General features: G+C 36.6%; 1 protein-coding gene across 1 annotated transcript; it reads left to right on the top strand.

Moving 5' to 3' along the window:
* The first annotated feature begins 5,804 nt into the window (after nt 1-5,804).
* Nucleotides 5,805-14,837, top strand: LOC149002023 (CDPK-related kinase 1-like). The gene is made up of 11 exons (XM_089136839.1): nt 5,805-7,164; nt 7,793-7,923; nt 8,930-8,971; nt 9,064-9,172; nt 10,115-10,193; nt 10,273-10,569; nt 10,655-10,764; nt 11,827-11,934; nt 12,013-12,075; nt 12,180-12,347; nt 12,831-14,837. Exons 1-11 carry the CDS (start codon nt 6,670-6,672, stop codon nt 12,966-12,968), a joined length of 1,740 nt encoding a protein of 579 aa, XP_088992965.1. The 5' UTR covers nt 5,805-6,669; the 3' UTR covers nt 12,969-14,837.
* Nucleotides 14,838-16,248: the final 1,411 nt, after the last annotated feature.

Here is a 16,248-nt window from a genome sequence, read left to right as displayed (position 1 = left end):
ATATTGAATTATAGAAGGAGATTCATATCCAACATATATTCCCAACTTCTTTGGGGACCCATCTTTGTCGTTGTGGTGGAGCAATTGGAACATAAACAACACAACCAAATATTCTAAGATGGGATATATTTGGCTCCCGACCATAAGCCAATTGTAATGAGAGAATTCGATAACTTGTTGGCCCGATGCGTACAAGTGATCTGCATGTAAAATAGCATATCCCATGCCGACATAGGAGTTTTGTTCTCATAACAATGGTCTAGCTATTAATTGGAGATGTTTAATAAATGATTCTGCAACCATTTTGGGTATGAACATGAGAACATTCAACCCATTCCAGTTGACATACAATAATCATTAAAAGCCGAGATGTAAACTCACCAACATTATCAAGACAATTGTCTTTATTGTATAACTGAAATTGTGCTCAATCGAATTATTTGAGCAAGCAATCTTGCAAATGCCAAATTGCGACTTGATAATAAGCATACATGTGACCATCTTGTAGATGCATCTAATAAAACCATATAATATCTAAATGGTCCACATGATGGTTGGATGGGTCCACATATATCACCCCGTATACGCTCCAAAAATGCAGATTCAAATCCAACTTTAGCTGGTGATGGTCTAGTAATAAGTTTCCCTTGAGAACAAGCAACACAAGAAAATTCATTGAATTGAAGAATCTTCGGTTCTTCAATGGATGACCATGTGAATTTTCAATAATTTTTCGCATCATATTCGACCGATGGCCCAACCGTCATGCCAAATAATAAAACTATTGGAATCAAAATTTTTGATTCACCAAAGCATTATTTCAACCATGCAATATTTGTGTAGTACAAACCAAAGAAAAAAGGTAATTTTTCCAAAATATATCTAACTGTCACTTTTGTAGTAATACAAAGATATTGTTTACCATCATATGCCCTCAATATGATAGCCATTTGATGAATGTCTTTGAAACTTAATAAGTTTCTTTGAGACTTACTACAAAATAATGCATCATTGATTACCAACTTGGTTCCTTAGGTAATAATAAATTAGCTTTCCAAGCCTTCAATTAATTTTGTACACCACTTATTGTATGAACTTTGCTTCTCCATCTTCAAATAAGAGAAATATTATCTCTTAGTATAGTATCGTAGCACTATCTGCGAGGCATATATCGTTCACTAATCTTGGATCCAATTGAAAATTGAGGGACATCCATATTCTTCATTAAAATGAAAAAGGAATATATCAAAAAAAAAATGTAGAAAATCATAAAGAAAGGAATAAAATAAACCGATTGAAAACATATCATAAATTTATTCGAACCAAATAAAAAAAAATCATCAAAATTGCTCAAAGAAGTCCGAGATCTAGATGTGTAATGTCCGTGAGACCACCAAAATCTCTTTATAAGCAAAATTGCTTCCATATCATTATTTTGGAAAGTCAAATTCGCTCACAACCGTTATTGAAGCTTGATAAAGCTTGACAAAATACGAGTACGACAAACACGCATCCAATGGCCTTTCATTCCACATCGGTGACAAACATTATCTTTACTCTTTGAAGAGCTACTTTGAGAATCCTTGCCTCTGCTTATTCCATCATAAGGACGATAATTATTCGTTCGCCATGTCCACGCAAACCACGTCCACGACCACACCATGGCCACGATTATAATTTTGTCCTTCATGCTTAACATGAATGCGCATCACCAGGGAATGGAGCAGAACCGAAGGACGAGCTTCATGATTTTTCATTAATAATTCATTATTCGCCACCACAAGGAGGCATGAGATCAATAGAATACTTCAAAACCCCACGATATTGCCGTTGTAAAAGACATTTGAAGCATGAAAAGTTGAAAAGGTTTTCTAATAAGTCCCATCAATAATTCCCACATAATTTCAACCGAGAACTAATTAAAAACGCAGAATTGTACCGCCACAGTTTAAAATCTTGCAACCTCAAGTCATCCATTCATAGCAGCTTTAGGTAGGATACCGTCTTTTGGTGATCATACCTCTCTTTTAAATTGATCCACAACAAGTGGATCTTCACACAGATACGCCAATCCTTCATGGAGATGATGGCGAAGAAAAATCATGGCCGCCATCTTGATTGGATGCATCATTGCATAATTGCATCCAAGACCGGCCAAGGTGGATCTCAGATCAAGGACCCATGACAAGTAATGCCCGATATCGAGGGCCGCAAACTCCAATTTGTAAGGTTTGACATCATGTAAGCAATATAAAAGATGAATAAAATATCAAATTAGATTTTATGTAAACATTTAATAATAAGTGCATCTTCTAATATTTGAAGTAATGAATATTAAAGAGAATATTTGAACATAAAACCAATATAAAATTTACCTCAAAACACAATAAATTGACGAATCGACACAATTGCTACGACAGATGTGCCAAAACACGAACCGAGCAAAGTCGATACAATTACTACGACAAATTTGTGCTCAAAACCCACTACTAGAGCGGAATCGTGCGATAACGTGTTATAAAATAAAGAGAATATATCGAGACAAAGAAGAAAAACTTGAACAAGATCAATCAAGTGTTTCATCATTGAGTGCATTACATATAAGTAGAAGGAGCATCACCGATATGAAATACAATATATGATCTGCACACAATAAATATTCTTGATATGGAAAGATAGATCCCCAAAGATAGAAGGGATAGAATGGAAATATTGACCCACCATTGCATGCTGAGATCACGAATCTTCAATAAAGATGGGAATGTGAATCACCAAGATTATATGCTGAGGTGGTTGAGATCTTCAATTGGAAGTATTGTCTATTAAGGGGTGATGGATATCCACAATCAATATTATTTATAACAAATACAAAGGTAGCCCATTTTTTATTAATTTTGCTATAGCACCAGCAAGTCAAAATGTATTCAGAAGACATATTGTGTGGTTGGTCAATGCTGTTTAAGGGTTAAATTTGATCTCCATGTTTGAATTTATTCTAATTTATCTTGACGTTTTGAAAAAAAGTATTTATGGTATAGAATGGAAATCCAAGACATTATATAAATAGTTTATGAAAAAGAAAGTAAGTTACTTATCGACAAATGTGACTAATGACCATGAGCACGTTGTAGGTTTTGAGAGTAATCACTTGTTAGCGAAAGAAAAATAAAGAAGAGAAAAAGAAAACAATGGTGCTAAGTTGTACTTTGGATTTCTATTTTCTATTTTTTATTTTTTTTTAAAAAGTAAAAAAAAATTCTAATTAGTATGCCAATTAAGACCCCAATTAAAATTATAATTAATAAGGAAATAAATACGGCTACTTTTAGAAATTGGGTATTGCATAAGTGTATGCTTAATGTACAAGAAATATCGTTTTTTCAATTATACGTTCGAATATGTGTATTAATATGGCAATCAATACATGTATGTACTCATTATGGTACCAATCACTGCCTATGAATAAATTACACTCAGCCCCTAGACATGGGTCTTGACTTTGAGGCTCTATTGCTGGGGTGCGTGGCTCAGTGACTCTGAGTTGTATTTTGGATTTCTATTTTATATTAAAAAAGAAAAACCCAAATTTGTAGGTCAATTAAAACACCAATTAACAATTAATAAGGAAATCAACACAACTATGTTCAAAAATCGGTTACAACATAATGTACATGAAAATGTCGTTTTTTCAATTATATGTTTGGATATGCATATTAATATGGCAATCACTGCCCGATGAGTAGATTCACTTAGCCCCTTAGACATGGATTTTGCCTCTGAGGCTCTATGGCTAGCGTGTGTGGCTTGATGGAGGAAATTAATTAGATCAATTTCTGAAATTTTCTTGTAAATATATGACATATGTCCCAATATCACATCAAATGATTGAAATCCATTTATAAATCACATAAAAAAGTTGATTGATGGTTGGTCTCAATCACTTCAGCCACTCACATTTGAGCGACTTTTGAGTTTTGACTTGTCTTCTGTAGTACAACGGTTTGAAAACGTAATCGACGGTTCATTCATTGGTTCAACCGGCACATTTTGGTATAACACCTGCATGGCTGTATCCCATGTTCTTGCATGTTCAAATGGAAATGTGGGGTTTTTTTTTCTTTCTTTCTTTTTCCTGTTTTGATGAATCACAGCAGCTACAAAGGAAGGCACTCTACTTTTAAGCTCAACCACATTTTGTCTATTAGCTTTATTCCATTGAACAAGTAAAAATAAGGTCAGGGTGAGAGAATAAAGGGTCAAATAAGAATTGAATTCCTTATCTCTATATCTTTCATAAAGGGGAATCATGTTAGGCATTGTATGTATGTGCTTTTTCAATGTGGAGAAGAAAGGTTTGAAGTGGGTCCCATGTCTGGTGGAGCCAAAAGACCATTGAAGAAATCTTTGGTCAGGTTCGTATAATATAGTTAAGACATACCTCTCCCTTTCAATCAAAATTGCCCCCACCTTTTTAGGCTCATAGAGATGGTTTGTGTGTGTCTTCTAATTTCTTTTGTTGTTTGAAGTGTTTGTCTCTGGGTATTACAGAGGGTTTTAGAAGATATTAGAATGAAAGACCATAAAAATATCATGTCACTAGCTTTTCTCTTAAACTGCATGATTTGAAATTTCTGAAGCACTTTTACCCACTACTAGTGGTTTTTGTTTATTTATGGAGAGAAAATAGCTTGATTCAATGAGAAAAATCTACAAATATAGCTCCTGGGATAAAGATTGATAGAAGCTAGACAGAATGTATTCAAATTTGGTCCCATCCAAGCAATCTAAGCCAAGATCTTATTGTTTTACAACCTGATCTTACTTTCTGCTAAGAAATGTCAGGTTGTTTGTCCTACTAGGGAGGAAGTTAGGACCAGATGATGTTAGGCAGGCTTGTTTCATGCTTCCCTCCTAATAATCTCATATAAATCTTTGGTTTTGGGTTGAAGCAAAATAACTACTCCTTACCCTCTTCTCTATTCTACTTTAATTTAAAACAGCTTGGACTTACTTGCTTAGCTATAGTTTTTTACAAACAGAGGTCAAGCATTCTTGGATTTATATAATATTCATAGAATATCACTATATGTCAGTGATCATACACTGATAATTATGATTGGTACAACCAATGAACTATCTGGATTACTCTATAAACATTTAACTAATAGCTACAATCCAAATTAAGCTACATAATTACTATTCTCACTTATAGCACAGATCATAGGGAAGATCCTATATAGGTAACCCACCAGGAAACTCATGCATTCAGGGTTCTATCATTGGGCAATCTTCTGTTTTCTATGATATGTTTGGCAATTTAGGTTAGCCCTTGTTGCCCAACCTTCCTGTTTTCTTTTAGGTAACTTAAAATGTTCAATTGTTGAGAACCAGAATGAATTTGGGTTTCTGATCCTAGCTGTGCATTACATTACCCAGTTGATCTAATTCGTTGATCTTAGTTGGGATATAGCAATGATTAGTTGGTTGTTCATCCAATTGATGAGTGTATTAAATTGAAGTACAATGTATATACAGGTATTCATTAGTTATTTTAATTGAATCATAATGTATAAACAGATCTTCATCAATTATTTTAATAGGATTAAGGACTTGATTAGAACAGATACAGTATTTGTTAATAAAGTTGTTTTCTGAAAGGCACCATGTCCTACCAATTAAGGGTTCGTCTGTATCACCTGAACTGAAATCCCCGAAGTGAGAAAAGGGTCTTCCAAGTTTCAAGGCTTTAAAGCTCAGAGCAAGTTCTTACCCAAAAAAAAAAAGCTCAGAGCAAGTCAAACCTGTGATGGAGGGATGCGAGAGTAGAGATACGTAATGAAGTGGCTTTAAGCTATAAAAGGGTTTGCTTTCTTAATCAATCTAAACTAAAATATTAATGGATGTTTCTCTGTTGCTCAGGGGGGATTAAAGGGACAGGCTGTAATGAGCATCCACTCCAATGCTCACATTATTAGAGGTACTGTAAGAAAGCTAGAATTTTTCTACCCGAGACCCTTGAGAAAAGCTAAAAAGCAAGAAGAAAAAGGAGCTTCGGGTTTCCTTCCCTCTTTTTTGTTTCTTTTCCTTGCAGCATCTGCATTCTGCAAGAATCCTTTTTTTATATTTTTAAAACCTTAAGAGGCTTCTGATTCCTTCTTCCTTCTTGGACTTTTCTCTGCATTTAGCTTATGGTTTCTGCCTCTGTTTTGCTAGTGAATCTGGTTCATTCTCCTGAAATTTTTACTTGCTTTCCTTCTGTGTCTTCCCCCCACGTAATCATTAAATTTTACTATCTTTTTCCATAGTTTGAAGCTTTTCTGTTTCCTTCTTCTTTATGCCGAAAGGAATTCTTGGGGAGTTCTAGCGTGTGGCAATCTGTGGGTTTAGGTTGTATTCCCATTGTGAAATTTTGGGCAGTCAATTTTGTGGTTTCTTTCTCCTCCTTTTCCCCACCCTTCTTACTGTAGCTACTCTCCTTGTTTAAAATTTTCTTGTACAGAAACCAGTCTGCACTTGGCGGTTAAACTTCTAAATTAAGAATCAAATTTTAGAACTTTAACATAAAAGGATTGGCTGGTTTTTGAGCTTTTCTCTCTCTGGGTCTTCTGGGTTTTTGGTTTCTGCTTTTGATCTCTTCTCTTCCTTAGCTGATTTCTTTTGGGTGCTTCCATGGGACTCTGTCATGGAAGACCCATTCTTCAAAACGATGAAGACAACCCTGGAGTTCCTGAAGATGCTTTCCCTGGAGCGAATTCTGAACCCACTAAAACTCCAAAATTTCCCTTCTACAGTCCAAGTCCATTGCCTAGTGTTTTCAAGAACTCACCCTTCTTCAAGAACTCGCCCGCCAATTCCAGTGTGAGTTCAACTCCTTTGAGGATCTTCAAGCGACCATTTCCTCCTCCTTCCCCTGCAAAGCACATCAAAGCATTGCTTGCCCGCAGACATGGATCCGTGAAACCGAACGAAGCCACAATACCTGAAGGAAGCGAGTGTGAAGTAGGATTGGATAAGAATTTCGGGTTCTCTAAGCAGTTTTTGACGAAATATGAGCTTGGAGAGGAGGTGGGTCGTGGGCATTTTGGCTATACTTGTTCTGCAAAGGGGAAGAAAGGGGAAATGAAGGGGCAGGAAGTGGCAGTCAAGATCATTCCCAAAGCAAAGGTTCGTTTGCTACTGCTTAAGTCTAACAGTCTTTGCTTTTTCATATATTCTGTTCTTTAGTTTCTTAGAAACGTTCATTTGAAACTTCCTTCAACCCATCTGAATTTCTGATGTAATTGATCTTTTCGTTTTACACCTTGTTTTGGTAGAATCTGGTCATGGTCACTGTTCCTGATTTTTGGCTATCCGTTTGGATCATGTCGGTACTGTGTCATGAATTGTAGAGCTTATGTTCTTCCAAGATTGAGGAATCAGTATTACTTTGGCGGCTACATCTCAGTTTTACTAGTTCTTTTTTGTCAGGATCTTGTGCTGGGTGAAATTAATATTGTTACATTGGATGCATATCTCAATTAATCTTACCACGGGTACTTATTTCAGTTTTTATTAAAGTTTGTGTCTTTCTATGTTGAGAAAAACTAATGTGGGATTTCAGGTCTATACAATTTGAGTGTCAAATAAATGTTATTATTCTCATTGTCTGTGCGGTATGGTGGATAAAATGATCTTTTACGGGTCCAGTTTGCTGTTTCCATCTGTTACAAAGCCCCTCCTATTCTGGAAATATGTATCAAGGAAGAATCCAGGTCAGATTTGTTCTGATATGCTGTTTGTGTTGTACTTTCAGATGACTACAGCTATTGCTATTGAGGATGCAAGAAGAGAAGTGAAAATTTTGCATGCTCTAACAGGACATGATAACTTGGTGCAGTTTTATGATGCGTATGAAGATGATGATAATGTGTATATAGTGATGGAGTAAGTCTACCTCCCTTCAGTGCAGCAACCCTTGTTGTAGATTTATGGTTGATCTCATTGATGTACAAATTTCCTGTGCATGAATGACTTGAGAAAATGACTAGATTGGGGGAGGGGGTTTGCAATGGAAACTTGGTCTTCCGTTTGCGACTTGGCTAACTGAAAAGCGAATGAATTAGCGATGTCTGGTTCCATTCTGTGCAGTATTTATCCTACTTCCTCATCCTTTTTGTTGAGAAGACTGTTACATTATTAAAATAGACAGTTGAACAGTGGGGGTGACCCTTAATATGCTAGCAGTTATTTGGGATAGTGCATGCTAAGGTAGAGAATGCCCTTTAGAATGAGGATATTAACTCTGTTTGATTTTCAAAATTTTTTCTTCAAACTTTTTTTTTTTTTTTACAGTAATCAGAATGGAACCAACGTAGAAAAATATACTCATTTGGTACAGATGATTAAGAAAAAAATCAAATAGAGAAGACATGGGAATTAAGTTGTAGAGATGGTAAAATATATAGAAAGCGTAAGAAGTAAAAGAGGCAAAACAAGGACAGAAATCTTGTTTGTCATATTTGGATTATTACCTTATTTCTTGTTGGAACTCTTGGAATTTGAAGAATTTGGGGTGAACTTCTGTCTGGCCAGGTTAATTTTTATTTTTATTATATTTATTAATTATTATTATATATATTTTTCTTGAATACCAGGTTAAAAATTACTGATGGAGTTGACTTGATTTTTAGAATTGACTTTTCCCTTTCCGATAAATAAATTCAGTGTTAAAATCACGATTAGAGCAACCTGTCCTGCATTTTTCAGTTATTTGCTCAGTAGGCTATTGGCTTCTCTGGAATTGCTTCAGTGGAATGTGAGATCAAAAAGATGATTGCATTTCTTTTATATTATATTTGAGAGATGCTTGTATTTTTGGAGGCTTATGGAATACTGAAATCATATTGTCTTGAGTCAAGAACCAGCTTTCTGATTTGCTAGTATTTTTCAGGTTATGCAAGGGAGGTGAACTTTTAGATAGGATACTCTCAAGGTATTCATGGTGACAAGATGTTGTACCTTGAACTTCTTTAACCTGGAACCATCACTTTCTAATGCAATGTAATATTTCATTAATATTTTCAGGGGTGGAAAATACTCAGAGGAAGATGCCAAGGTGGTCATGACTCAAATTTTAAGTGTTGTTTCCTTTTGTCATCTCCAGGGTGTGGTTCACCGTGACCTGAAGCCTGAGGTACTTCCTGTAGCTAGACTTTTTAGCTTATCCAAAAATTATTCATAATATTTTCTTACTTCAGTATAATATTTTCATACTTCAGTTTCTTTGCTGGTAGCATTTAACTTGTTGCTGCTCATAACTCAAGCTAGTCTCTCCTAGACTATGTCAGTGAAGAAACCATGCAGCCTTAATGTGTTTATAAATTTTCCGCCATTCTTTCTTTTGTTCATTGTTATGCCATTTTGGATCTACTTTTCAGCATATCATGTGCAAAATAGATTCCCAGCATTAGTCTTGAGAAAAGATAAGCTTAGAAATCCAATATGTTTTGATTGGTAATGGAGATAATCTAAATAATGAAAGAGAGGAAAAAGCCTGTAACAGGAATGATATCAGTACATTTATGATGTAATAATTGGTTGTGGACGAAGGTTGCTCTTGCGGCCATTTCTCTCTTCCATATGTCCAAGCTATCACTTTTGAGTCAACCTCCACATTAAGCGTGTTGAGTTATGGTCCATTGCTACTTTTAGCCCTTGGAGAATGTCATTAGCCCTTTGACTCAGGATCCAAACTAAAAAATTTGCCTTGGTTTATGTTTAAATCTGATGTGCTCATTGCCATATTACATACTCATCTCTCTATCCAGTTCCAACCATTTTAGGGGGTGAAAGTTGAAACTTCCACCAAAAGAGGTGGATATTTTGACTACCTGGTCCTGTGGGTTTTGGCCTCAACTTACTGTTTAGCAGTTATAGTTATCATTGTCCACTGAACCTGTGATAATAAGATTGTGGGACTTGATAGTCATGATCCATACTGATGACTGTTTTCTCCTTTCATTCCCAAAAACCAACATATTCCTTCTTTGATGGAAAATATTTCAAAAACTTCTCTCTTGTAGTGCTACCCCTAGATTTTCTTTATCTTTATCTGATACTTTGTCTGCTGCTTCAGAATTTCCTTTTCAGTATGAAAGATGAGGAGTCTCCCCTGAAGGCCATCGATTTTGGGTTATCGGACTTTGTAAAGCCAGGTTACTTTTGCTACTTAAGATTTTGTCCTCTCTGATTCCTGAGTTTGAGTTATTATCTGAGTTCTTTCTCCTTCTGCAGATGAACGGTTAAATGATATTGTAGGAAGTGCATATTATGTAGCTGCTGAGGTTCTGCATAGATCATATGGCACTGAGGCAGATATGTGGAGTATTGGCGTGATTGCTTATATTCTTTTATGTGGGAGCCGCCCATTTTGGGCTAGAACAGAATCTGGCATCTTCCGGGCTGTCCTGAAGGCAGATCCCAGCTTTGAGGAAGCCCCCTGGCCTTCCTTGTCATCTGATGCAAAAGATTTTGTCAAGAGACTGTTGAACAAGGACTATCGTAAGAGACTTACTGCTGCTCAGGCTCTGAGTAAGTAATGAATTACTCTAGGTAATCATTGACAAACCTTCTTGAGGTTCATAAGTTCTGAACCTTGCTGCCTGATTGTGCTTAGGTCATCCATGGCTGTCCAACTCTCAAATAAAGATCCCTTTGGATATTTTAGTTTATAAGCTTGTGAGAGCTTATATATGCTCATCATCTCTACGGAAAGCTGCTTTGAGGGTATGCTATTCTTTATTATTATTTTTTTTTGTCTTTGGTTATCCAAAAGCAAAGGACTGATAATTGTGTACACTACTTATAGCTTCCAACAATTGATCCAATTTTTAAGATATCTGAAAGAAAATGTTTGCAGAAAGGTGAAATGGTGTCGAAGGTTTCACTATGGCTACGTTAATATTTCTGCTTCCTTAATTGTATCATCTTGCTTATAGAAATCTCATCACTTCCATTTTTTTCCCTAATAAACAAAAAACTTTCCCCTTGCTTTTAATTGCCTTTCATGCCTGTACAAAATATTTTGTATTCATGTTGCAGTAAACAATAGATATTGTGTACTAATGTAGCAGAAGCAGGAAAATTCATGGAACTTCAGGTTTTTGCCTGGGAATAGCATGGTTTTCAAGTTGATACTAGGCTTATATGTATGCATTTATGGGGATGCTGCAAGATTATTTTAGAGAAAATGGAATGTGACATGTATCAATAAAAAAATATTATTGAAATATAAAATAGGATTGAATGGCCACAAAAGATCACAGAAGAGTTGTGTTTTGCATATAGTTTACATAAGCAGCTTAAGTATTTTGACTCAATTATGCACACTAAAGAGTTCATTCCTTGTCAAGCACTTGCACAAATCCGAAACCCTTGGAACCTTTATGCCTGTAAGATTTTTCTGTCTACTCTTGAAACTCACTCATTTCACATCCTGGCCATTCAAAGTGGGTTGGATGTATGTGCTCTAGCCTAACTTTTCTATGTGCTGTCTTGGCTTTAAACTTAAATATTCAGAAGTATTCACTTGGTCTAGACAATGGAAGAACCATTAGCAACTTACCTGAAAAATCTCTTGCCAGTTTTCCAAGAGAACTTCGACTCAAAACACTTTTTTAAGTATTCTATTATACTGTCACTTCTCTGTAACCTTAGTCTTCGAATCAATGACCTGTAAGGGGGAGTCAAACTGGGTTATGGCTCTTTCCAGTGTTATGTTGTACATGGTAGTCTTCCAGCTATTTCAGGGAGAATTTCATACTGATGTAGTTCAGCTACATCTGGCAGGCTCTTTCAAAGACATTGACAGTGGCTCAGTTATATTATCTCCGTGAACAATTCCAACTGTTGGGGCCAAATAAAAATGGATTCATATCGATGCAGAACTTTAAAACAGTGAGTCCTATATTTTGGTCCATTTCATTGTCTGCTTCTATCTCATTAGTGTCGTCTAACCAACCCTTGGATTTCCAGGCTCTGATGAAGTACTCTACTGATGCAATGAAAGATTCTCGGGTTATTGAGTATGCTAACATGGTAGTGATCCCTGCTCTTCTTAACTATTTTCCTCTTATAGTGTGAAGCTGTTGGTTCCCCCCTCAAAATGTCTAAAGTGGTGAATATTTCACGTTCATTTGCAGGTCAGTGCTCTTCAATATAAAAAATTAAACTTTGAAGAATTTTGTGCTGCTGCCATAAGTGTGTATCAGCTGGAAGGACTTGAGACCTGGGAGCAGCATGCACGTTCTGCCTATGAACATTTTGAGAAAGATGGGAATAGACCAATCATGATTGAGGAACTTGCCTCGGTATGTTATGATTTCTGTCTGTTATTGCATGCGTTTGCATGTATATTTGTGCATATTAGGGTGTGCTTTCTTATTTTCTGCACTGTGATTGTGCATACAAGATGACATAGGATAAAGATATCCAAAAATGTTAGTATTGATACTTTTAGATTGAACATAAAGAAGTATGGGATTATCAGTTTTTCTATTACAGTTCAGACTACAGTATTAAGATATTAACACCATCTGTAAAAGAATTAAGTAGGAAACCTACAAGACTTCCAAAATGTTTTTTCCCCCTCAAACTCCTGATTAGTTTTTAGGTGGTTGTCTGCTAATTCTATTGTTTTAGAACTTCCCAATGCCTTCATCATTACATTGATTTAGTCTGTTTCACATAGTTGGAAAGCTTTTTAATTTTTCCTCTGTTATTTGAATCCTTTTAACATTTTTACCACATAGTTGGATCAAAATTCTAATCCTATAATTATTTGCTTTCATCAGGAACTTGGCCTTAGTCCATCAGTACCTGTTCATGTGGTTCTCCAAGACTGGATAAGACATTCGGATGGAAAGCTTAGTTTCTTGGGTTTTGTCAGACTTCTGCACGGGCTTTCTTCCCGAGCATTACAGAAGTCTTGAAAAGGAATCCAGCTTAGTACGGGGATTTGTTATTCTTAGTCATTCTCTTGAATGAGAAGTCCAATCAGATGCCATGGATAAGTGTGTGGGTCTATCTTCTGCTCTGCTCTGTGAGAGAATAACTTAAGAATGGAGCTGGTGCCTGCCTGAGATAGTGTTTAAGGCATGTCTGGCATATTCTCATGTGCGGTATGTATTTTTTTGTCCTCATATTTTTTCTTCTCCATGTTTTGCGCATGTGGCTATAAGAGGATTGTACAGATGAGAGTAGGATCAAAATGTTTCAGGATGTAGAAGAGTTCTAATATGAATTGAGCCTGTGGTTTTATGGATCCATTCCCCTTGTAACCATTACAATGTTTTCCTAATAAATTACGCCAAAAAATTAAGTATTAGGCATAAATGGATGCAACACCGTGCTTAGTGTTACATCAAAGCATCGATTCTTTTTTATCGTTCTGGCTTCAGCCCTTAGGACTGTCTGGCTACCCAAAGCTCAGACAATGAATATGGGAAAAGTATCAAAGTACGTAATAGTTTCTCCCCTGAATTGAGACTGGTACTACACTGAGGAATCACCCCTTCTCTGGCTCACTTCATGCCATTTGTTATTCAAACTGAGCATATTCTTACCAAGGAGAGGGGAGGATAAAAGCAAAAGGTACATGGTTGGAGGGATCAATGTAGCTACAATTGAAGGGTTGACTTCAAAATCCTGATTTTTCACTGGAAAACATTCAGCCAGGTTGGTAGCCTGTCTTTGACATGATACAGACAAAGGGTCAAATGATCAGAGAACTCTTTTAAAGAGATTCAAAGGTACTTTTTTTTCCTATACTGCCTATTGTTCTGGTGTTATATATGTACTTTTTTTTGTTATGAGATACCAGTACTGTGCACAAGAATCAAGCATGCTAAGACAAGTTTTAGCGCGATTGGTTGTGAGCCGTGCCAGTTGGTACCGGAGTCTTAGAAGGTCATGGAATTCAAGGCCAAGCTTGATATGGTCTATCTTGGCTGATTGTTTTACAGTGTGGTGACTTTTCACCAAGATACACTGTCATTATAATCAAGCATGATTCAATGTTTAGCACAATCTGCAACTAAAAAAGGCATGGTCAATCAATGATTAATGAAAAAGAGGTGTACACCATCCATCAGGAAAAATAACAGGTTTGGTTAATGGTTCAGCAACAGATATGAGAGATTACTTGTAATGAAATAGTAGGTAGGTTCTGAAGGCTTAATTATATGTGAAGCTGATAGCTATTGCTCCAAAATCTGTTAGTTCCTTGTTTGGTTTGAAGATGACCTGAACCAGCTATCTGTGGACAAGAAAAGTAGTGAGAGTAGGCTGCCTCTTAGGACAGGAAGCCACTTCTAATGATAAAGTCAAATCCTGAAGAACACAAATCCTCGTTGAGAGGAGTTAATGCCCAAAGAGTTCTGGGTCTCTTGGGTAGGTGCATGAGAGTAAATGCTTGAAGAATCTTCTCACCCTTATATGTGAATTTTAGGTTCTTTCTAGAGAAGACCCACCTTGACCATTGGATCCCTTCTATAAGGATGAAGGGCTAGGATTGAATGTGACACTCTTTTTTTGGATGAATAGTGACACCAATCTTGCTGGAGAAGCTAAGGGCTTAATACACCTTCTCTCAAATCTATTAGTGATCCTGACTTACGTGGGCTTTGGATGTGACGTGTTTCCCTCTTGAATTCCACATAAATCGTAAGGAAGCAACACCCAAGAAGATTTGGACGGATTGTTGCTCCCTCGATAAGCACTAAGCATTTAATGTATAAGACTAGAGCATGAAACGCTGAATTTAATGCTTTGACATGCATGCAAATAGAAGCGGGCTGTTTCTCATCGTCTCGCCACTTTCTCCGAGAAGTAACATCTTAGATATCCATTGAGCGCCCATACCGGTATGTTAAAACTTCCGCATGGCAATCTCATGAAGGTAGTCCCAAGGATGAGTCATTTCCCGGAAAGTGAACACTGAAATGTAACTTGCTGGCTCCTTGACCCGAGTCAAAATTAGATGCGTCAAGCCAAACGATTCATACCAGTTCGGTGGTCTAAACCAGAATTTAGTATGACAACAGCGAAACAATAAATTTTCTTTTCAATGTCTGGTTTAACCACCATATGTATTTGAAACTTCTCATTAAATTTTGGAAAACAGCTTCACTAAATCTCCCTTCTAAGGTGAGGAAATGTTATCTTTTCTAGGGCTTTCAGTGCTATCTGCTTGGAGAGGGTTTCCCCATGAATTGGGCGCAAAAGTTAACTCTCTTGTTTAAACAACCCATCAACCATAATCTCTGCTCTGGAGTTTAGACTCTCTAGAAATGGATTTCATCACATGTAAAAGATTCCCATGTGAGCGCATCAACTAGCTTGTCTGAACAACCAGTCTACTAGAATATCTGCTTTGGGGTTTCAACTTCTCTACCAGTGGATTTGATCACATCAAATGTAAAAGCTTTCATGCTTCTTCCTGTGTGCGTTTTCCAACCATTTTGATTAAACAATCCATCTACTTTAATCCCTGCTTCAGAGTTCCAACTACTCTGCCATTGGATCTGGTCACAAGTGAAAGCTTTGGTGTTTCTTCCAACGTGAGTGGTCCTGCAAGTCTTGTAGAAGCTAGTTTAAGCAGTGATGTTTACTTCTACAGTGTACCAACTAGCCCCACTGGTGAACACAGAAAGATGTTCCATCTGATTTGGAATCAGAGCTAGGAGATCTCAATACAAGCACTCTGATTAGTTTTTTCAGCTTCTGATGCCCTTCAATTTTAGAACAAGTTGCTAGTTGACTGTGTAAGTACCTCCACAGAAACTTCTCCCACGTCTTCAATTGTGTAAGGAAAAGGGCAGCAGTAAGAGTTCCAAAAGCTATTACCCTGGAGCCCCAAGTTCATATCTGAGGTTGCCATTTTTATGCTGCAATCTTAGGAATGAAGAATTTGATGCTTTCATGGCTGCTCTGGAGTACGTAATGAAGAGTAATGATAACCACTAAAAAGTATATTAATTCATTTTTGCAAGTAAATGGAGGATCATAAGGGTTCAGCAAAAATATAGGATCAAATGATTTTCTGCTATGCAAAATGGGAAAGCTAAGAGATTAGATTACAATCCTTAAAAACCAAATCAGCTATAAAATCTATTGATGCAACTAACCACATTGCTAACTTCAGATCATTCAAGCAAAATCTGTCTCTTTACTTGGTGTTGATTCCAAATATCAATAGGAAGCCAATTGAAT

The sequence above is a fragment of the Hakea prostrata genome, chromosome 10 (genome assembly GCF_041222555.1).
Source record: "Hakea prostrata isolate BN-2017 chromosome 10, UWA_Hpros_2, whole genome shotgun sequence".
In the NCBI taxonomy this organism is placed as follows: Eukaryota; Viridiplantae; Streptophyta; class Magnoliopsida; order Proteales; family Proteaceae; genus Hakea; species Hakea prostrata.
The sequence above is the reverse complement of the archived record's forward strand: the minus strand, read 5'-3'. Positions and strand labels throughout refer to the sequence as shown.

Bases quoted from the DNA above. Each gene is read 5' to 3' on its own strand.
- LOC149002023 (XM_089136839.1), top strand. From the start codon at position 6,670: ATGGGACTCTGTCATGGAAGACCCATTCTTCAAAACGATGAAGACAAC. The intron at 10,570-10,654 runs GTAAGTAATGAA...GATTGTGCTTAG, and splicing joins TACTGCTGCTCAGGCTCTGA to GTCATCCATGGCTGTCCAAC. The intron at 12,348-12,830 runs GTATGTTATGAT...TGCTTTCATCAG, and splicing joins TGATTGAGGAACTTGCCTCG to GAACTTGGCCTTAGTCCATC.